The sequence below is a fragment of the Pleurodeles waltl genome, chromosome 1_1 (assembly GCF_031143425.1).
Source record: "Pleurodeles waltl isolate 20211129_DDA chromosome 1_1, aPleWal1.hap1.20221129, whole genome shotgun sequence".
In the NCBI taxonomy this organism is placed as follows: Eukaryota; Metazoa; Chordata; class Amphibia; order Caudata; family Salamandridae; genus Pleurodeles; species Pleurodeles waltl.
In genome coordinates this window covers 241,331,166-241,354,366 of record NC_090436.1, presented here as the reverse complement: position 1 = coordinate 241,354,366, position 23,201 = coordinate 241,331,166, and the positions used below count along the sequence as shown (strand labels likewise).

Sequence of the window (23,201 nt, the reverse complement as noted above, 5' to 3'; positions counted from 1 at the left end):
AGATCTCACAAGAAGACAGAGTAGGATTGCAAGACCCCCGCCATCCTAAGATACCCCCTGATGTCATCCCACTGTCCCACATTGTCACTCTGTCCAACCTTGAACTGCCCCTGCTCCATCCTTTCCCAGGCATATGGACAATGCACCTGTGCGACCGAGAACTGGACTCTGCCATGGACATTACTCCACCCCCACCCATCACCGTTTCCCAATCATGTACCTATATGTAGCACTTAAAATAAATCACTTATTGCACTTAAAAAAACAGGAGTCTGCTTGTATTCTTAACAAATGTATTACACATAACGGTGCAATAATGTCCAGTTACTTTGTGATGACAACATACCAATTTCAATAAGCTTTAGTCCATGGGCAAACAAAGCTGAAGTCAGGCAGTGGGTCATACAGCTCTGAAAAGGGAAGGGAAAGTCACAAATCAGTTAACAAGAACTGGGGGGAAACAGAGACAGTGGAGACGCATGAGGCCTTAAGTAAATGTAAAATGGGGTGGCTGATTCTTACCTGTGTGCTACTGAAAATATTGTTGGATGACTGTATCCCTGTTGTCCGTGTCGTCCCCGTCGTCTTCCTCCTCTTCACTCTCCACAGGCTCCACAGCTGCTACAACACCACCATCTGGACCATCCTCCTGCAGAAAAGGCACCTGGCGTCGCAATGCAAGATTGTGAAGCATACAGCAGGCCACGATGATCTGGCACACCTTCTTTGGTGAGTACATGAGGGATCCCCCTGTCATATGCAGGCACCTAAACCTGGCCTTCAGGACCCCGAAGGTCCTTTCTATGATCCTCCTAGTTCGCCCATGGGCCTCATTGTACCGTTCCTCTGCCCTGGTCCGGGGATTCCTCACTGGGGTCAGTAGCCACGACAGGTTGGGGTAACCAGAGTCACCAATTAGCCACACACGGTGTCTCTGTAGCTGTTCCATCACATAAGGGATGCTGCTATTTCGCATGACATACGCGTCATGCACTGACCCAGGGAACTTGGCATTTACATGGGAGATGTACTGGTCAGCCAAACAGACCACCTGGACATTCATCGAATGATAACTTTTTCTGTTTCTGTACACCTGCTCACTTTCTTTGGGGGAACCAAAGCCACATGGGTCCCATCAATGGCACCAATGATGTTGGGGATATGTCCAAGGGCATAGAAATCACCCTTCACTGTAGCCAATTCGCCCACCTCAGGGAAAATAATGTAGCTCTGCATGTATTTCATCAGGGCAGACAACACTCTGGACAAAACCTTAGAAAACATAGGCTGAGACATCCCAGATGATATGGCCACTGTTGTCTGAAAAGACCCACTTGCCAAAAAATGGAGTACTGACAGAACCTGCACCAGAGGGGGAATCCCTGTGGGTTGGCGGATGGGGGACATCAGGTCTGGCTCCAGCTGGGCACATAGTTCATGTATAGTTGCTCTGTCAAGCCTGTATGTAAGTATGATATGTCGTTCTTCCATTGTCGACAGGTCCACCAGCGGTCGGTACACAGGAGGATTCATCCTTCTCCTCGCAAGTCCCAGCGGACGGTGCCTAGGAAGGACAACATGGAGCACAGAGTCAAGCATCCCACAGGTTTGTTCACACAGCTTGCACAGTACACGAATCGCTATGCATTGAAAGGCTTGTATGAGTGGCAATGCAAGGCCTAGGCCTGTGTGACGCAGTAGAAATCATGCCATGTGGGCCCTTGAAATGGCGGCTGCCTGACCTGTGAAGTGTGACAGTGGGATGTGAGGTCACTGCGCTGGCGTGGCACACCATGGCGGTAGGCGGTCGAAGACCGCGGCGCAAAGCAGCATTGGTTAACATTGAACCCTATGGGTCTCAGGAGCCAATGACGATGTGCGCCGGCGGTCGCGGTACGCACCGCCGCGGTACGCACCGCCGCGGGCGTGACCGCCATTTTCTATCTGATTAATCACTCGAGACCTGATCATCCACAGGAGAGGACCTATACTGCAAGTGCTGCTGTGACCTCGGTCTGGGAGATACAATGGCTGCTGCGACTGGGGAAAGGGCCCCTGCCTTCACTTCCGAAGAATTGGAGACACTTGTTGATGGGGTCCTGCCCCAGTATGCGCTACTCTACGGTCCTCCAGACCAACAGGTTAGTACACAGGGTGCACGTTGAATGGGCTATGCCTGTGTTGAGTGGGGTGTATGTAAGATGGTGGGGAGGGGAGCGAATGAGGAGTGCAACGCACGAAAGATGAGAGCATGTGCCACATGGCAAGGTTGGGGAGGGGGGGGCCACTCACATTGACCAGGAAGAAAACTGATGCGATTTCCTTTACCACCCTGTACATGTCACATAGGTCAGCGCCCATCAGAAGATCGACATTTGGCGTGCCATCGCCAAGGACGTCCGGGCCCTGTGGGTCCACAACAGACGGGGCACCCACTGCCGAAAGAGGTGGGAGGACATCCGCCGCGGGACCAGAAAGACCACCGAGTCTCTGCTGGGGATGGCCTCCCAACGTAGGAGGGGTGCCAGCCACCAATTGACCCCCCTAATGTCCCGGATCCTGGCGGTGGCCTACCCCGATTTGGATGGGCGCGTGAGGACATCACAGCAGACACAAGGGGGTGAGTATCAGCACATTCTGCTATCTTTGCGCGCAGTGAAGGTGTCTGGGTGGGGGAGGAGGGCTGTGGCTATCTCCAGGCCAGGGCGCATTCTGTAGGCTACGCCCCTCCGTTAGGCACGGCCCTGTGCCCCGCCCCCCACCTCTGTAGGGTGCCAAGTACAGCTATCCATGGTCCGGCCTCACCCATGTGTGCATTTGTCGTCCATAGACCTGTAGGCCTAGTCACAATAACTGGGTAGTGTACCTCGATTGCGCAGCCTAGTTCAGGGGGCTTCTGTGTCTGTCCTCTCCGACAACGGTGTTGCCAATGCATGCACTCAACCTGTCTTCATTTCTCCCCCCCCCCATTTTCTTTGTCTTCCTGTTCATGTGTGCATTAGCATCATCAGGCGGAGGAGAAGTGGCATCGGCGCACGAGGGAGCTGCATCTCACATGGCCCCGGAGGGCCATACAACAGACTCCGAGTACACCAGTGAGACGGAGGGCGAGTGGAGCTCCACAACGGGGACCCGTGGAGACATCAGCGACACCGACACGTCCTCGGAAGGGAGCTCCCTAGCGGTGGCGGCAACATCCGTGCCCACCGCCACAACAGGTACAGCTGCCGCCCAGCGCACCAGCCCCGCCCTCCCAGCAGCCCCTCAGCCTTCGCTCCATGCCCGCTCGGCCAGGAAGGTGGGCATCTCCTTCGCCCCAGGCACCTCAGGCCCTGCCCCAGTTACCCCTGCTGCCCTCAGTGAGGAGGTCATTGACCTCCTCAGGACACTCATTGTTGGGCAGTCTACCCTTTTGAATGCCATCCAGGGTGTAGAAAGGGAGGTGCATCGGAGCAATGCATACCTGGAGGGCATTCATTCGGGTCAGGCTGCCCATCAGCGATCGTTCAACGCTCTGGCCTCAGCACTGACGGCAGCCATTGTCCCTGTCTCCAGCCTCCCTCTTCTGACTCCCTCCACCCAGTCCCAGTCTCCTGTTCCTCTGCCTATCCCATCCACACCATCAGACCAGCCTGCACACACCTCTACACCCAAGGGTAGCTCATCCAGACATAAGCACCACAGATCCCACAAGCATTCACCCAAGCAACATCCAGATGCAGACATGCCAACAGTCACTACCACCTCTGTGTCCCCCACCTCCTCATCTCCCTCCTCCCTTCCTGTGACGTCTCCACTCACACCTGCATGCACACCACCATCAGCCAGTACTTCCATCACCAGCACACCCTCCATTACAGTCCGCACACGTGCAGTCACCACCCCCACTGCCATTTACACGTCCCCTGTGTCCTCTCCCAGTGTGTCTGTCACCCCCTCTTCCAAACCACACAAACGCAGGCAGCCACCCACCCAACAGCCATCCACCTCACGACAGCCTCCGTCACAAGCACCTGCACCCAAAGACAGCACACTTGACTCTCCTACAACCACATCCTCTTCCTCCACTCCCATACCCACTACACCTACCCGTCCCTGTCCTTCCAAAGTCCTTTTCCTTTCCAACCTTGAGCTCGTTCCAATCACTGACCCACCCCCTCCATCTGGTAAGAGTAAAAAAAGCACCTCAGCCACCACCAGCCCTGCATCTACTGTGACCATAGTGCAGGGCTATTGGAGTCCACCAGATCCTAGGGCAGGAACATCGGGCAGCAGCAAGGGGACAGCCAGCCCACACCCTGGGAAGAGGGCAAAAAAGAAAAAGGCCCGGCGCGACAAGACTGAGACGGCTGCCACCAAGGACAGTAGCCTTGCCCCGTCACCTGCCACATCATCCAAGGGAGGCAAGGGCCACATAGCTTCAGCGAAGGAGGGCAAGGGCAGCAGGGCGGAGAAGTCAGGCAGCAGGCGAGCTGCCCAGGAGGGCCCCACCAGCCCCATTCCGGTTGTGACGGACGACACCCACGGGCCCAGGACTCCATCACAGGAGGGCCCCGCAACCGCAAGTTCAGGTGGCGAATGAGCGGGAAGTCTTGCCCAGGTCTGGCTCCCTAGACACACAGGACAAGCACCGCTGAACAGGGCCCCGCCGGGAGGAGCACCGCTGAACAGGGCCCCGCCGGGACAAGAACCACTGAACAGGGGCCCGCCGTGACAAGAACCGCTGAACAGGGGCCTGCCGGGACAAGAACCGCTGAACAGGGGCCCGCCGGGACAAGCACCGCTGAACAGGGGCCTGCCGTCTCAAGCACCACTCAGCTGGGCCCTTCATCTCAAGCACCGCTCCGCTTGGCCCTTCATCTCAAGCACCGCTCCGCTGGGCCCTTCATCTCAAGCACCGCTCCGCTGGGCCCTTCATCTCAAGCACCGTTCCGCTGGGCCCTTCATCTCAAGCACCGCTCCGCTGGGCCCTTCCTGTCAAGCACCGCTCCGCTTGGCCCTTCATCTCAAGCACCGCTCCGCTGGGCCCTTCATCTCAAGCACCGCTCCGCTGGGCCCTTCATCTCAAACACCGCTCCGCTGGGCCCTTCATCTCAAGCACCGCTCCGCTGGGCCCCGCCGTCTCAAGCACTGCTCCGCTGGGCCCTTCCTGTCAAGCACCGCTCCGCTGGGCCCCGCCGTCTCTGCACCGCTCCGCTGGGCCGTTCCTGTCAAGCACCGCTCCGCTGGGCCCCGCCGTCTCAAGCACCGCTCCGCTGGGCCCTTCATCTCAAGCACCGCTCCGCTGGGCCCTTCATCTCAAGCACCGCTCTGCTGGGCCCTTCATCTCAAGCACCGCTCCGCTGGGCCCTTCATCTCAAGCAGCGCTCCGCTGGGCCCCGCCGTCTCTGCACCGCTCCGCTGGGCCCTTCCTGTCAAGCACCGCTCCGCTGGGCCCTTCATCTCAAGCACCGCTCCGCTGGGCCCTTCATCTCAAGCACCGCTCCGCTGGGCCCTTCATCTCAAGCACCGCTCCGCTGGGCCCTTCATCTCAAGCACCGCTCCGCTGGGCCCTTCCTGTCAAGCACCGCTCTGCTTGGCCCTTCATCTCAAGCACCGCTCCGCTGGGCCCTTCATCTCAAGCACCGCTCCGCTGGGCCCTTCATCTCAAGCACCGTCTCAAGCACCGCTCCGCTGGGCCCTTCATCTCAAGCACCACTCCGCTGGGCCCTTCATCTCAAGCACCGTTCCGCTGGGCCCTTCATCTCAAGCAGCGCTCCGCTGGGCCCCGCCATCTCTGCACCGCTCCGCTGGGCCCTTCCTGTCAAGCACCGCTCCGCTGGGCCCTTCATCTCAAGCACCGCTCCGCTGGGCCCTTCATCTCAAGCACCGCTCCACTGGGCCCTTCATCTCAAGCACCGCTCCGCTGGGCCCTTCATCTCAAGCACCGCTCCGCTGGGCCCTTCCTGTCAAGCACCGCTCCGCTTGGCCCTTCATCTCAAGCACCGCTCCGCTGGGCCCTTCATCTCAAGCACCGCTCCGCTGGGCCCTTCATCTCAAGCACCGCTCCGCTGGGCCCGCCGTCTCAAGCACCGCTCCGCTGGGCCCTTCCTGTCAAGCACCGCCCCGCTGGGCCCTTCATCTCAAGCACCGCTCCGCTGGGCCCTTCATCTCAAGCACCGCTCCGCTGGGCCCTTCATCTCAAGCACCGCTCCACTGGGCCCCGCCGTCTCAAGCACCGCTCCGCTGGGCCCTTCCTGTCAAGCACCGCTCCGCTGGGCCCCGCCGTCTCTGCACCGCTCCGCTGGGCCCTTCCTGTCAAGCACCGCTCCGCTGGGCCCCGCCGTCTCAAGCACCGCTCCGCTGGGCCCTTCATCTCAAGCACCGCTCGGCTGGGCCCTTCATCTCAAGCACCGCTTCGCTGGGCCCTTCATCTCAAGCACCGCTCCGCTGGGCCCTTCCTGTCAAGCACCGCTCCGCTGGGCCCTTCATCTCAAGCACCGCTCCGCTGGGCCCTTCATCTCAAGCACCGCTCCGCTGGGGCCTTCATCTCAAGCACCGCTGGCCCATTGACAGTGCCGGTTCTGTGTCGAGCAGGGCTTCAGGAAGCACTCTGGGCACCATGCCTCCTCCATTAACAGTGGAGTCGGTAATCCATCTGATGGACTGTGGCTTTGCACTTCCCAGGATGGTCCAGTGGGCAACCCACCCACTGTAGAGACTTGAGAGACTGTGGCTTTGCACTCCCCAGGATGGGACAGTAGGCAAGCCACCCACTGTAGGGACTTGAGAGACTGTGGCTTTGCACTCCCCAGGATGGTACAGTGGGCAAGCCACCCACTGTAGAGACTTGTGAGACTGTGGCTTTGCACTCCCCAGGATGGGACAGTGGGCATGGAGGCCCCTCGTGGATCTGGCGTCGTGGACTCATGTGGCTGAGGTGCCCCCCCTTCCCTTCCCCCTGAGGTGCCTGTAGTTTTATCATCTGATGCCCCAGCAGTGTTCTCTCCAATGGTATCTGGTCTCCTGTGTGGGCTTTGCCCATGTGTTTGTGCACATTGGCCCACGGACTATGGAACTTTGACGGAATGTGCAGGACTTATTGCCTATGTATATATTGTTGACTGTGTTCATTCCTTATTTTTGTATCTTTTATATAGCATATTTCCCATACCTTCAACGGAGCTATTTATACATATATTTTATAGATCATTTTAATTGTGTCTTTGCATTATTCCGGGGGGTTTGGGTGGTGTCACTCTGACTTGTTGCTCGGCATTGGGGTGTAGGTATTTGTGGTGGGGGGCTGGGTGTATGGCGCATGTGTGTGCCCGTAAGATTTCCTCCTCCCCCCTCGCCTGTGTCGTAGGTGCAGTACTCACCGTTGTCGTCTGCGCCGGCGTTCGTACTCCTGGTAGATGAGCAGGTAGACAATAGCTGGTAGGATGTGTAATTTGGGTTCCATGCTGTCCAGATTCCTCGTGGAGTGTGTATAGGTGAGCGTTTTCCCGTTCGTAGTCTGTTTCCGCCGTGTTTTTATCGGCGGGGCTCCCGCCCCGGAAAAGGTGGCGGATTGGTGAGTTGTGATAGGGTGGGCGGTACATTGTCTACCGCCTGCCTGTTGGCGGTGACCCCCACGCTGTTTGTCTGTCCCGCCGTGGCGGTCGGAGTGTTAAAGTAGCGGGCTGTGTTGGCGGTTCCCGCCAGGGTCAGAATTCCTTTTTTTTTACCGCCTGCCTGTTGGCGGGTTGGCCGCCGCTTTATCACCGACCGCCAGGGTCAGAATGACCCCCTAAATACTGAGGCAACTTTTAAAGCAATATCAGGCTATATGTAGCGCAGAGGGTTAATATGCTTGCTGCAAAGAACGTGTACTAGGCAGATCACAAAGTGTATATAATGTAAAAATGGCAAAATTACTCTGGTGATTAATTTTCTTTCCAGAGAGACAACATAGTTTTATTTAGTGAAAGCTTGGCCTCATTTTAAGTTGGTGCATAAGGTTACTATGCCTGCTGCAAAAAACATCACAGAGTGCATGTAATGTAAAAATGTCAAAATAACTCTGGCGATTTATGTTCTTCTGGAGACAGAATGTACTTTTGTCTGGTGACAGCTTGGAGTCATTATAAGGTAGTGCAGAGGGTCAATGTGCCTGATGCAAATAACTTGTACTAGGCAAACCACAAAGTGCATATAATGTAAAAATGTCAAAATAACTCTGGCAATCAATGCTCTTTTTGGAGAGAGAACATACTTTTGTCTAGTGGATGCTTGGAGTCATCATAAGGTAGCGCAGAGGGCTAATGTGCCTGCTGCAAAGAACGTGTACTAGGCAGATTAAAGTGCATATAACATAAAAATGTCAAAATACCTCTGGCGATTAATGTTCTTTCTGGAGAGAGAACTTACTTTTGTCTAGTGGAAGCCTGAAGTCATTATAAGGTAGCGCAGAGGGTCAATGTGCCTGTTGCAAAGAACAGGTACTAGGCAAATCACAAACTGATTTGTGATGCATGTAATGTAAAAATGTAAAAATAACTCTGGCAATAAACATTCTTTTCTGGAGAGAGAACGTACTTTTTTGTCTGGTGGAAGCTTGGAGGCATCATAAGGTTGCGCAGAGGGTTAACATACCTGCTGCAAAGCACCTGTACTAGGCAGATCACAAGGTGCATAAATGTAAAAATGTCAAAATAACTCTGTTGATCAAGGTTCTTTTTAGGGAGAGAAAGTACTTTTGTCTATCAATGTAATACGTAAGAGCTCTTTTAACATCTAGGGGGTCATTCTGACCCTGGCGGCCGGTGACCGCCAGGGTCACCGACCACGGGAGCACCGCCAACAGGCTGGCGGTGCTCCCGAGGGCATTCTGACCGCGGCGGTTCAGCCGCGGCCAGAAAGGGTAAACCGGCGGTCTCCCGCCGGTTTACCACTGCCCTTGTGAATCCTCCATGGCTGCGGAGCGCGCTCCGCAGCCATGGGGATTCTGACACCCCCTACCGCCATCCTGTTCCTGGCGGGTCTCCCGCCAGGAACAGGATGGCGGTAGTGGGTGCCGCGGGGCCCCTGGGGGCCCCTGCAGTGCCCATGCCCATGGCATGGGCACTGCAGGGGCCCCCGTAAGAGGGCCCCGCAAAGTATTTCAGTGTCTGCTAAGCAGACACTGAAATACGCGACGGGTGCAACTGCACCCGTCGCACCCCTGCAACTACGCCGGCTCAATTCTGAGCCGGCGTCCTCGTTGCAGGGGCATTTCCTCTGGGCCGGCGGGCGCTCTTTTGGAGAGCGCCCGCCGGCCCAGAGGAAATGTCTGAATGGCCGCTGCGGTCTTTTGACCGCGGTGCGGTCATTCAGCGGCGGTACCTTGGCGGACGGCCTCCGCCGTCCGCCAAGGTCAAAATGACCCCCCTAGTGTGTACAGAGCTCTTTCAGCAACTGAGTCTGGCTGTGGAAAAAAACAGGTAACTAAACTGATTGGTTAATGTGAAATGGTGAAACTACTTTTGGAAGAAATGTAGGGTTTATCTTAAGGACTAAACTATCTTTATGAACTTAAAGAAACACAAGGGTAGTAAGGGTGAATGGTGCCGCACTTCTAGGCAGTACAACAATAGTTTTTAACAGGTATATGAGATAAAGCAAAGTCTGGTGCAGGCCCAGTGCCCTACTACCCAGAAGGCACAAACACGGGTATCAGAGTACCCAAGGACAAAATTGGAACAAATTGTCTTTATTTGGAGCGCTCCAAGACGACGTACCGCGCCTCTACATCCGACGTTGATCAGGTTTGACTCAAGGCTTATCAGGGCTTCATATACCTGTTTCAACCCACGTGCTCAACACCCAACTCACCTGCTGCTGCTCGGGCAGCTATACTACTCTTAGTTTCACTATCCCAATAAGATCTTCTTTTCCTTATTTTAGCCTACTTAGCTGATTATTATCTACTACTCTGGCCGGACGGCCCAGCCTTGATGAAGTCACTTGTGTTGGCTGTATATCTATGATGACATTATGATTTCTAATATCCACAAATAAAGACACCATCTACTAACAAGACTCAAGATTTCTCTTTACCTCATACTTCCTCTAAACCTTCAACGCACCACCAGGGATTCTTTATCCTCACCACATGATTGGACAATATATTCTGTGTGCTGTGGCCAATTTGTTCCTATCTTTATGAACTTGTAAGGAAGGTTTTTCTAAAGTGAAAGCTTGTATTTCACTTACACATCTTAGGGAAGGCCACTTAAAAGACAACTCTCCATGTAAGAAATTGCAAAGAGCAGGTGTGCATCGGTTCAAAATGTGGACCCATGAGTGTAGTAAGGGCAACATTAGGGTTCCATATCGGTGCCGGAGGAACCCTTTGTGGAATGACTATTTTAAGGCCTTCTATAAAGGTTTTGATTAATGGAATTCTGAATAAAGAAATATGTTGCCTATTTTGGAGGTAAGCAGCTACAGCTGCTAAATGAAGTTTAATAGATGAGTATGCTAAATTTCACTTTTGTGACTGTAGCAGGTAACAAACAATGTCTTGTACTGATGCTTTGAATGGATCAATGTGCTTAGGTTGACAGTAGCAAACAATACGTTTTCATTTTGCAGCATAACACTGTCTAGTTGTAGGTTTACGTGCTTCTCTAAGAATGGCCATACATTCAGAGGGGAGCTGTAAATAACCAGACTCCATGACTTCATGAGCCATATCGCAAGATTGAGTGTTTTGGGCTCTAAATGTCTGTTTTGCCCTTGTTTTTGAGTCAGAAGGTCTGGTCTGTTGGGAAGTTTCTGGGGGGAACCACAGACAGATCCAACAGTACTGTGTACCAAGGCTGACGTGCCCACGTGGGAACTACAAGTATCATGGTGAGTGATTTTTGTCTCAGTTTGCAAACCAGAAATTGAATGAGTGGGAGAGTCGGAAAAGCATGAGCAAATATCCCTAACGAAATTCATCCATAGAGCATTGACCTTAGACTGCAGGTGTGGATATCTGGATGCAAAGTTTTGGCATTTTGAATTTTCTGCGGTGGCGAAGAGGTCTCCTTCTGGAGTTCCCTACAGGTGAAAGTATTGGTGAAGTACTTGTGGGTGAAGTTCCCATTCATGGACTTGTTGCTGCATGCTACTTAGGAGGTCTGCAAACTAGTTGTCCATACCTGGGAGATATTCTGCCAGTAAGTGAATGTGATGGTGAATTACCCATTTCCAAAATGTCTGAGCAAGAAGGGACAATTGAGACGAGTGTCCCCGCCGTTTCTGCTGATAACACATGGTTGTCATGTTTTCTGTACAGACTAGAACCACCTTGACTGCTAGTAACTCCAAGAAGTTGATATTGAAGGTTGTTCAGGTGGGATCCCATCTGCCTTGTATTGTAAGGTTGTTGAGGTGAGTTCTCCAACCTATCTGTGATGCATTTGTAGTGAGCATGATCTGTTGCACAGGATCTTGAAAGGGGTGCCCCTTGAAAAGGTTGGTGGGATTCCAGCATTGCAGAGAACGGTGAGTCTGGCGGTCCAACAACACTAGATCCTGGAGATGACCCTGTGACTAAGAGCACTGACGAGATAGGCACTGCTGTAATTGGCGCATGTGTAGTTTGGCATGAGGAACGATGGCAATGCAGGAAGCCATCATCCCTAATAGCTGCATCACTAGTCTCAATGTGTAAGTGTGGATCTCCTGTAACTGAGACATAAGAGTTTGGAAAGCTTGAATCCTGGCTGGGTTTGGATTTGCCAACCCTGAGTGAGTATTGAGAATTGTTAGCAGTTAAGGCTGTATTTATTAGGGTTGGAGATGGGATTTGAGAAAGTTGATTGTAAATTCCAGAGTGTATAGAAGGTCTACTGTAACTGAGTATAATTATGACATTGTTGGATGGTATTGGCTTTGATGAGCCAGTCGTCCAAGTATGGGAAGACATGAATATTTTGTCTTCTGAAGAATGTGGCAACTACTGCTAGACTTTTTGAGAATACCCTGGGAACGGTTGTTACCCCGAATGGTAAGACCTTGCATTGATAGTGTTTTTCCGCACTGACAAATCTGAGGTATTTGCGATGTGCTGGATGTAAGGGAATGTGAAAATAAGCATCTTTGATATCTAAGGCTGTCATGAAATAGCCTTGCTGTAATAAGGGAATAACATCTTAGTGGCCCATCTTTCTTTGATATAAGGAAGTACAGGAAATATACTCCTAACCCTTGTTGAGACAGGGGAACTGGTTCTATAGCCCCTTTGAGAAGAAGGGATTGTACCTCTTCTTTAGAACAAATTAGATGGTTGTGTGGAGGTTTGTAAGCATGAGGGGGAATATTTGGAGGAGTGGAGATGAGTTCCAGACAGTAACCAGTTTAGATAATTGATAGAACCCATTGATCTGTTGTGGTATTGGACCATTGGGGGTAGCAATTTGCTACTCTTCCCCCTACTGGAGAGGTGTGTGCTGGAGGAATCTGTAAGCGGTCACTGGTGTGTGTTTGAGGCAGAACCTCTAGAGGTGGACGCCTTACCTCTGCCTTTATTATTTGCACCCCTGTAAGAGCATCTGAAGGAGCCTCTGTTGTAAAAGTGTGTTCCCTGTTTGGTCTGGGAGGTGGAAAGCTCAGTGGATGATGCTTTGAAACCTCCCCTAAATTGTGGCCTATAAAAATTACCCCTATTTAGTGTAGTTAGTAGGGCTCTGAATCTTTTTTCAGCTTGCCTATGGTGGTGTCTACTTCTTGACCAAACAAGTACTCTTTATCAAAAGGCATGTTGAGAACTGCATGTTGTATTTCTGGCTTGAAGCCTGAGCATCTCAGCAAAGCATGCCTTCTTATTATAACGCTGGTGTTTACACGAAGTGCAGCACTATCCACTGCATCAAGGACACATCTAATGGAGTTGTTTGAGATGACTTGCCCTTCTGAGACACAGCTGCCTGCGCAATAACCTGATTGTATGCTGCTGCATCTTCAGGAGGTGAAGGCTGTGGTGGGTACATGTCAGGGTCATTAGGGAGCATGAGATCTGGATCATACAAATCCTGTGGATCTACATCCTGTGGAATGTCACCTAAGTCATCTCCATGAGGTGGGAGTGACCCTTCTGGAGAAAATGGTGGCTCTATGAAAGATGTAGGAGATTGTGGTGGTGGTGGAGGAGTAAGAGGAAGTACAGGAGAGTGAGGTGGAGAAGGCTGAGGCTGAACTGCAGCCTTATATTTGTCCTTGGAGGCTTTTGACAGAGGAGGAGCAGAGCCCAATGTCTCTTGAAAAGTAAGTCTGCTTTTAATTAAAACAGAGGGAGAAGCCATTATTTTCCCTGTTCCCTTTTGTATGTGGAGCAGGCGCTGACGAGTGTCCACTACTTCCAGAATTGGCTGTACTGATGAAGCTGCTCCAGATGAAAGAGTGGAGTATTTCAAAGCTATCATCGTCAATTCTGAAGTTTTCGGAATGGAGCCTTTTGTCAAACGGAAGGTGTCGGCTCTGAAACAGATGTCGAAGGCTTCTGTCTCAGAGCTGAAATGCTCAGATCACAAATTCGACTTGATCTTGAGACTGTGTGGGATGCTGTTGAGTCTGTGGTCGATGCCAAAGACATCTTGGCAATTTTCAGTGCCGAGCCGGAGGGAAGGGCATTCAAATGTAAATTTCAGATACAATCATGGCTTGAAGGCAGTGGTGGACCGACGACCAGTTTAGATGTTTTTTTTTCAAAGTCTTTAGATGGGAAGTTGGGGCTGGTGTACTTACATGTTGTGCTGCAGTGAGCAGCTGACTCTTGATGTCAGATTCAACGTCCGACTCAGAATCTTGAATAGAGAGGGCTGCCAGATGTCCAATTTCCTCCTGGGCATGCTCCTCTTGGTAAATGTTGGGAGTGTCGTCCGGTGTCTTCGACGGCATCTCCAACAGACGCCCTCTTTGGTCCTGGAGATTCTTCTTAGATTGAAAAGACTTACAAGCATTGCAGTTCTCTTCTTAATGTTCCCAGAACAAGACCAAGTTACACACCATGTGTTGATCGGTAAGAGGACATTTGGAGTGGCATCGAAGACAGAATCTAAATAGAGTCTGTTCCATCAGCCCTGCATATTCCGACAGCATGTGAAAGAGTAGGCCCAGGAAGGGCGTGGATGCAGGAATTCGGTTCAAGTATGTTACGTTTGGAAAATGCAATCTAAATACTATACCGCCGCTGAGAGAAAGACAGAAAGGAAGAGTTTGGGATAGACCGAACCAAGGAATACCGGGCTGAGAGGAAATGTGTCCGAACCCGACGGCGTGGAGAAAACAATCTAAAAAAGGACTTGATGCTCATGCACTGTATCACCGAGAGGAGAAGTCACTCAATCTGTGACTCGAAAAGATTCTTCGAACAAAACAACTTGAAACACTCCGAGCCCAACACTAGATGGTGGACTTATGCAAAGCACGTCTCTCTACAGCCACACATGACATCGAACAAAGTAATTCGCCCATGCTGAAGTATATTGGCAATTGTAACTCTGCAAGGCGTGATAAAACAGCCTCAAGGCGGGAGAAGCGTGTAGCATTTCCTAATGACATCAAGTGATTTTTTAAAGGCAAAGCCCACGAACAAATGAAAGTGATGGGTGTAAGGTGGGCGTGGTTAAAGCCCTACAATACTTACAACAGGTCAAAGCACTTGTGCGCTCGACCTAACAAAACTGCTACAAAATTGATGCACAGCATGTGAATCCAGAAAAGATTCACACTGCAAAACGATTAGTTTCGTACCTGTAGGTATAGTTTTGCAGTTTGAAGAATTTTCTGGATTCACAAGTGACCCACCCACCTCCACCAAGATGATGGAAAAAGAGAAAAAAAAAGAATCTGACGATGGCAATCAAGGGTAGGAGCTTCTGGAGGAGGAGGTACGAAGTCACAGGAAGCACCAAATGGGAAGATCCATTGATGCCCAACTACAAAAATCAAAAAACAGAGGAAGGACTACAAAAAGTTGAAGAATTCCAGCTCCAACCACTAGATGGCAGAAAAATGCACATGATGTGAATCCAGAAAAGATTTATGCTGCAAAAATCCTATTCTTTATGAAATCAGCTACTGCAGTGACAAAACGTCTGAAACAAATATGAAGTAGTAAGAAGAAGGTCTAATAACTTCTTAGAAACAAAAACGATAATAATGCTAATATTGTTTGCTTAAAAGCTAAAAAGTTTTTATCTTGATAGCTTTTTGTATTTCAGTATGTGACCTTTGAACACAGCAGTGTAATAACTTATAAAACACACAAGGAACTATTTTCCATATAAGCTGAATGACCAGCAAAATTCCAATTGATCTCATTCCTATCATGGCACAGACCCTGAATGGGGCAAGGACAGGAGTCTGTGCACAATTTGTGATTCCACATTTTCCTGCAACTAATGCAACATTTGCCACTTGCCCCAAGAATTTTGTCAGAGAAACGCAGTCAAACAGGGCGCATTTCAGATTTTTTCACTGATGGTTGGGTGTCCCCAATTTCAAGGTATGCACCCTGCAGCACCGCAAATTGTAGGTGCTCTTTTATTACAACTCTTTCAGAGTGCCAATAAAATCTAATTCCGTATTCTCTTCTGTCTTTTCTCTACTTATTTTGCCTCTTCCTTCACTTATTGGTCGGTCTGCACACTATTTGTATTTAGTGTAGCCCGAAAACAAAATCCCCACTTCAAACCCCCATCTGAAATGACTGCAAGTGAGTCAGTTTCTCACTGCAATGGATATCCTTCCTTGGCTCCTACCCAGTGGCGTAGAGTGGGGGGTGCAGGGGGGGGCGGCCGCACCGGGCGCAACATCTTGGAAGAGACTAAATCCACGGGTTAGGGGGCGCAAATTACTTGCCTTGCCCCGGGTTAGGGGGCGCAAATTACTTGCCTTGCCCCGGGTGCTGACAACCCACGCTACGCCACTGCTCCTACCTTTTCTTTCCTTTCTACTACCGCTACATCTCTCTAATCTCCCCATTTGTCTCTTCATCCCATTCCCATCCCTCATCTCCTTTTGTTTTTCTCCTCCCCTTTCGTTCATTTCCCCCCTCCTCCTCGTCATTTCCTATTTCTCTCCTCATTACTCTCCCATCTCCCTCCAAGCTTTGTTCCTTTCTTTACTCCAACCTCTTCTCTGCTCTCTTCCTGCACCTTTTGTCTTGCCCTCAATCTTCTCCACAACACATTTCTCTCTTTGTCTCTCTTCACGCCTCTCGTCCCTCTCTCTGTTCCATGTGTCTCTCCCTCTCATTTCTCCCTTCCAGCTCCTCGGACACTTTTTCTCTTACTCTCTCTCCTTCTGTCCCTGTCCTTCCAGCTCTCCATGTTCCTTCCTTTTTATTGCCCTCTTTCCCTCTCTTCTTGCTACTGGAAAATTGATATAACAATATGCTTGGTTTGGCCAACATTTTAATAGTTTGTACCAAATAATCATCAATTTAATTGAACAGTACTTCTCATTTGTGTCATTTGTTTACAAACACGGGCTAAAACCCAGTGCATTTGATGAAGAACTATGCTTTTGTCACACAGTTGTACACTTGGGGGTTCTTTCTTCATAAAAGTGAATATTAATATAAGTTATGCTTTAAAAGTTAGTGTTGACAGATAAAAATGCTGTTCCAGCACCTTTCCAAATTATGAATCATGCAACTTGTAACACTCAAAAAGAATTTAAATGTTTAGAGAGTACAGAAAAAGTAGGTTTTAAGCATATAGGCCAGATTTTCCATGAGGATCAAACACTAGAGTAGATGCACCTTACTGAAGGAGAGGACCGACAGAAAGGCGGTTGCCCTCACTCTCATGTTCAAGCTTCTGTCAAAACAGAATGCAAGCTGGAACTGGATCTGACTGGACTGTTTCACTGTCTTTCTTGGAGGATGCAGCATCCCTTAGAGGATGTAAGGTCTTCATAACCAGGCCTCCAGGAAGAGCACCAGACTATGGACTACAGCTCTAAGAAATCTCACTCATTGCATCGAGCAAATTAATCTGGTGCTGTATGTAGTAATAACAAGCTCCACTTGGTTTGCAGCCTGGGGCCCAGTGACAACTTCCATCTTACCAACTCATCTTGTTCAACTGCTAGAGCTCTGAGTTGTGAACACCACTGCTGAAAGGCATGAGTGCCAAAAAAGCTGAACCTTACAGAGAATGATCAGAATATACTAACCTGGTTGATCCTGAACAAGATATCCATATTCACAACCTGAGCCAAATGTGTATGGCTTACAGTAACAGATACACTGGGATCCTACTATGGTCGCCTGTCCATTGTTCTTGCACGGTCTGCATTTACATGGGTCTTTTTCATTCATGTACTCTTCAATAGCCCGCTTCAGGTAATATTTCTTCACAGAGTCACAGCTTACTTCTTTTACCAACTCGTATAACGGAGTGATCTGCAGGAAGAAGTTAACTCAATTAAATGGCCTTTGAAAACAAAGTCATTGAAATTTTAACAATAAAGCCTGTTTGTTTGCATTTTTATTTTGTTTGAACTTTAAAACCACTATTAAACCCTGAAAATGTACAAAGAGAGTGAAGCACAAATAATATTACCTGTATCCCAGATGCCTCCATGTGTAGCTCATTACGTCTGGATCTCAAACTGGAACTGATTCTCTCAAATTTAGCAGACTCTTAAAGGTGCACCTATTTGCCCTGGCATTTAATTGATCGCACCTCAATCTTGCAGGATCCCAGCTGAAACCTACTCGCTTTTGCCATTTATCCAAGGTATCTGCTGCCTCTCGAAACCATTTTTCTCGCACATTGAAGAGCAGTATAGAATTCACTCCCAATTTACCCAAAATTTACTAAGTTCTCCCAAACACCAGTCTTACCAGTGGACCCCTGCAAGGTACATGGAGATGGCCCACCTGACCCATCCAGGAGCTCTCAGGCCAGGGGTCGGCTGCCATGCACAGTGCCAGCCAGTGCACAGTGAGTGACTGTGCTCTGCTGAAGGGGTCCCCTGAAGCTGGCCCCGTCCACACCGCACGGGCTGCGGCGGCTATTGTTATGCCACTGAGTCCTACTATGACATCTTGGCGAGGAATGACCTGAACTTTGGCCAAATGTATATGAAACTGACAAACAATTTACATTAAGGACCTTCAACTACACACCTCGCAACATCGACTACCAACAGACTGTAAACGTGACATATATAGGGAAGTACAAATTTACTATTCTTCACCCCACAAATGCTTAATTTGACAAATTGTTGACAATAATATGGAGTCAATATAAGTACCGATTTATACCTATATCTACTCTGTACGTAAAAAATAGATAATGGGTTACAACATCACTAGAGCTTTTATTCGATCTGGACCTTCAAGCAGTGCAGGACGGCCGGAATTGCCAGTGCTGGAATTATCAATCCCATCACATACTTCCTCCTCTATACCTACAATTACGAGGTATTCCACCCAGAATGGGGAATAACATGTATATTTTGTTTTACTTAGTAAAGGTCTGTATGAGGATCTCGATTCCAGCAAAGTAAGGGACAATTTTCAACTACTGTTTAACACCTGCATAGAGCATTTAGCAAAAGGGGGTGGAGGATCAAGGGCCAGATGTAGGAAACGTTTTGCATGGCGCAAACTGCGAAATTAGCACTTTTTTTTGCACCGTGCAAAACACGCATCGCAATGCACATTCCCATTTTGTGAGTCGGTACAGACTCGCAAAATGGGAATGCGACTTGAAAATATCAAGGGCTGTTCCCCTTCCTATTTGCGATTCGCATCGCTATGCAGAATTGCTCTGTGACTTTGAACGCGGTCGCAAAGCAATTCGCAGTTAGCACCCATGTGAAGTGGGTGCTAACCCATTCGCAAAAGGGAAGGGGTCCCCAGGTGTAGGAGGCTGGCCCGGCTTGTAGTGGGTACCTGAGTTACTTACACCTTGTGCCAGGTACAGTTATCCCTTATTAGTGTAGAAGAGGTGTTTCTAGCAGCTTAGGCTGATAGAAGGTAGCTATGGCAAAGCAGCTTAGGCTGAACTAGGAGACATGTAAAGCTGCTACTATACCACTGGTGTCATATGCACAATATCATAAGAAAACACAATACACAGAAGTACTAAAAATAAATATAGGGTGCCCACACACTAAGTAACTTTGCACCCAACCTTCACCAGGTGAAGGTTAGACATATAGGTGACTTATAAGTTACTTAAGTGCAGTGGTAAATGGCTGTGAAATAACGTGGACGTTATTTCACTCAGGCTGCACTGGCAGGCCTGTGTAAGAATTGTCAGAGCTCCCTATGGGTGGCAAAAGAAATGCTGCAGCCCATAGGGATCTCCTGGAACCCCAATACCCTGGGTACCTCAGAACCATATACTAGGGAATTATATGGGTGTGCCAGTATGCCAATGTGAATTGGTAAAATTAGTCACTAGCCTGTTAGTGACAAATTTGGAAAGCAGAGAGAGCATAACCACTGAGGTTCTGGTTAGCAGAGCCTCAGTGAGACAGTTAGGCATCACACAGGGAACACATACATATAGGCCACAAACTTATGAGCACTGGGGCCCTGGCTAGCAGGGTCCCAGTGACACATATCAAACATACTGACAACATAGGGTTTTCACTATGAGCACTGGGCCCTGGCTAGCAGGATCCCAGTGAGACAGTGAAAACACCCTGACATATACTCACAAACAGGCCAAAAGTGGGGTTAACAAGGCTAGAAAGAGGCTACTTTCTCACACCAGGGGACCCCTTACCCTTTGTGAATGGCTATGGACCACTGCCTGCTCTGAAAAAAAGAAACCAAATGGTTTCATTTTCACGAGTGTATTGCAACTCGTTTTCCTTTAAGGAAAACGGGCTGTAATACCAAAAAAAAAACAGCTTTATTTAAAAAGCAGTCACAGACATGGTGGTCTGCTGTCTGTCTCCAGCAGGCCACCATCCCTGTGAATGCAGGGAATCGCAAGGGGGTCGCAAATTGCGACCCACCTCATTAATATTAATGAGGTAGGTTTTTGCGACGCCCTTGCGATTCGCAGATGGTGTCAGGGACACCATCCTGCATATGGGATTGCAACTCGCAAATTGCGACTCGCTCAGACTCGCAATTTGCGAGTCGCAATTCCATTCCTACCTACATCTGGCCCCTAATGTCTGTGGGTCAAGGGGCAGTGGACAAGGGGCGGGCAAGGAGTCCGAATATGGTAGGTTTGTGTATCCAGGGTGTTATCATCCAGGCAATGCCATAGGAGTAGGCTAGGTAGGGGACAATTTGCACCGGTGTGCATGGCCCTTGACCAATCAGCGCTCGATTTTAAAAGCTTGTCAGTAAAATTGGATCTGTAGTTCCTGCACCTGGTAAATCTGGATGCAGGGGCACTGGACCTCATGTGATCAGGTGAAGCAGTATCTCACCCAGGGATACAGCTCTGCTTTACTTATAATCAGGCCCTGTGTTGGGGCAGTAACATGGTCACCCTGAGAAATTCATATTTATTTGGGTCGCAACATTAAGCTGTAGGTCACAAGCCTACATTACCTGTACACAATGGAAAAACCATGTTTCTTTCAGACATAAGGCTGGACAGTAAGTGGCCTATGTAGCTTAGAAGGTGCATTGCATACCCTTGCGGATATGTTTAATGTATTTTGCACAGGAACTAGCCCCATTGATATATTTCTGCTACTACATTTATTCTCAAGATTAACATATGAGGCAGATTTAAAAATGCAAACAAATATATTTATAGGAGTAGAAAGAGTTATTTTGCATTTATAAATGAATTTATTTACAGAAATATTTTTGTGTGGACACAACTACGAGTGGGAACGCATGTGATTGAGGGAGCGCGTTTTGAGTTTGTAAAAATGCACAAATGTACCCAAGTGTGATTATTCACAAACATATATCTGACCTCCCCCCCACTCCCTCCCACCCCCACCAACTCCCCCTCTGCTGTAACAAACCAAAATGGTGGGGGTGTACTAGATGGCTTTACTCCATGTGAAAAAACAAATTAGCACGTACGTTTGCATATGTGCTTCTAATGTCCTGCTTTCAAAATAGACACGTGGCTAGTTTCCCAAATGAAAATGATATTTCTCAAACGTATTGCAGGTGTACGTCTAGGCAGTAACTGAAAAACTTTTGTGAATTCAAAAAAGTTAGAAATATACACGCTTCTGGGATCAGAAACCTGCGTTACTGTCTACTTTTTGGGGGGTATGGTAAAACAGAATCGATTGTGAAAATGAAAATGAAATATACATTTTTATAAATCAATTCATCATTCAAGAGAAAATGTCCTTCCAACAGAAAACTTTATACCCTGACTGTTTACTCTGAATTTCCCTAAGGAAAATTAAAAAAAGGAGCTTTTGCATTTGAGAATAAACCTTAGGGTAATGATTAGACTCCTACTCTGGATCCGTTCTTTCAAAACGAAATGCGCTTTGAAACAATCATTCTCTGAGTCCAAAGTTTGGACGTTTATCCTACCAGATATCAGGACTACCCTGTCCATCAAATGTCTAAAAGCGAACTGAAATATTTATTGCTTCAATGTCCCGTCCACCTATGATCAGTCCTCTGATTTTATTCTTTGTATGTGATGTTCAACTGTCGTTGAATTTTTGTAATTTCCATGTGATTACTTTACGGTTTAGTTAACTCCTTGTTTACGTTTATGTTTTGAAGTGCGTTTTGCCCAAAACCACTACAAGAAATATTGTACTCTCCTATACAGCTACGTATACTTGTATATTTATTTCTATAACCATACTAAGCAGAGCAGGCCCCCACCCCGCGCCATCTGTAAAGCCTTGTGCCACATTATACCTGCGCCAGGTATAATGTATGAAAGGGCTAGGAGGCCCGCAGGAATGTCGCAGTGAAAAATCTACAAGATTTCCCTGCGTCATTCTAGCGTAATTTTTTCGAGGGCAGACGTTAAGGTGGTGCTAGTCTGTTTTAAATGGGCTTCCCCGAGCTTTGCTGGACCAGCAACAAATGTTTGATGCTAGTCCAGCAAAGCGCCACAAGTGCTTCAGAAATTCTGACACAGATGTGCTAACAAGTGCCATGGTGCGCTGTATTGTAAATAGATCGCTACCATGGTGTCCTAGGGGGGTGCAGGACGGAGCAAGCAAAGTGGGGCATCGTAATCGTTGTTGTAAATGAGACCCTAAATTTCATGGCATTTACATTTTTTTTTATGTCTGAACGTTTCTTTTTAAGGGTATACTGACACAGCTAGGGATAGAGGAATATCAAAAGTTGTATTGGTGCACTTGCTTTGTTTGATGTTTGTGATATTGTAGGAGTATCAAAGAAGAGAAAGAAGAGTGAAGTAGAGTGAGTGATGAAACATTTCTCTAGGCCACCAGTAGATAATGGTGGGTGACAACAAACAGAAACTTACCTTCTGTTTTATTACACTGGGTAGATTCTTTACAGATCCTGCCCAGGCAGCGTACCGGGCGTCATTACCAGCGGGATTATTTAAATCCAAATAACTGAGGCCAGCAACAAATTTGGCCTCACCTCCCAGGACCAAGGGGTCACCTCGAATTATGTTGCTGCTTGATCCTATTAATCAATGTAAAGTAAACAGAAATATATTATTTAAATGTTTGTAATTCTCATACATATTTACATTTACATACGTTGTGTGAAACCAAGGGCCATATTTACACAGCCCCAGCGTCTTCTTGCGCTACACTAGCCTCATTTTGTTACGCTAATGTGGCTGAAGGAGGAAATTTTCATTGCACCATACTTACAAAGTGGCACAATGCATGCATTGCGCCACTTTGCGACCTCTTGTGCGCATTATGCCTGCTCCAGGTATAGGGGGGCATTCCGGCATTAGGAGGCCTGCAAAAATGGTGAAGTGAAATCTACAATATTTCACTGTGCCATTTCTGGCGTCATTTTTAACGCCTGCTCAAAGCAGGCGTTAAAGTGATGCATCCATGCTAATCAATGGGCCTCCTTGCACTTTGCCTCACTAGCGTCAACATTTTTCACGCTAGTGCAGCAAAGCGCCACAATAGCGTTAAAAATGTTGACGCTATTGGCCTAACATGCGTCATAGTGCACCTTATTGTAAATATGGAGCACCCATGGTGTTGTTAGGTGGGTCAGGGGAGACACAAGAAAATTGGCGCATCAGCACTGTTTCGCCAGTTTCTTGAAAATATGCCCCCAC

General features: G+C 48.7%; 1 protein-coding gene across 2 annotated transcripts in view; it reads right to left on the bottom strand.

Annotated features, from left to right (window-relative positions):
• Positions 1 to 23,201, bottom strand: part of C7 (complement C7) — a 304,122-nt gene that overhangs the window by 85,621 nt on the left and 195,300 nt on the right. For both annotated transcript variants that reach the window (XM_069221437.1, XM_069221440.1), the window contains exons 10-11: positions 22,413 to 22,579; positions 17,176 to 17,404 (exon numbers count right to left, since the gene is read on the bottom strand). In XM_069221437.1, the coding sequence (XP_069077538.1) occupies positions 17,176 to 17,404; positions 22,413 to 22,579 (396 nt within the window). The remainder of the gene's footprint in view (positions 1 to 17,175; positions 17,405 to 22,412; positions 22,580 to 23,201) is intronic.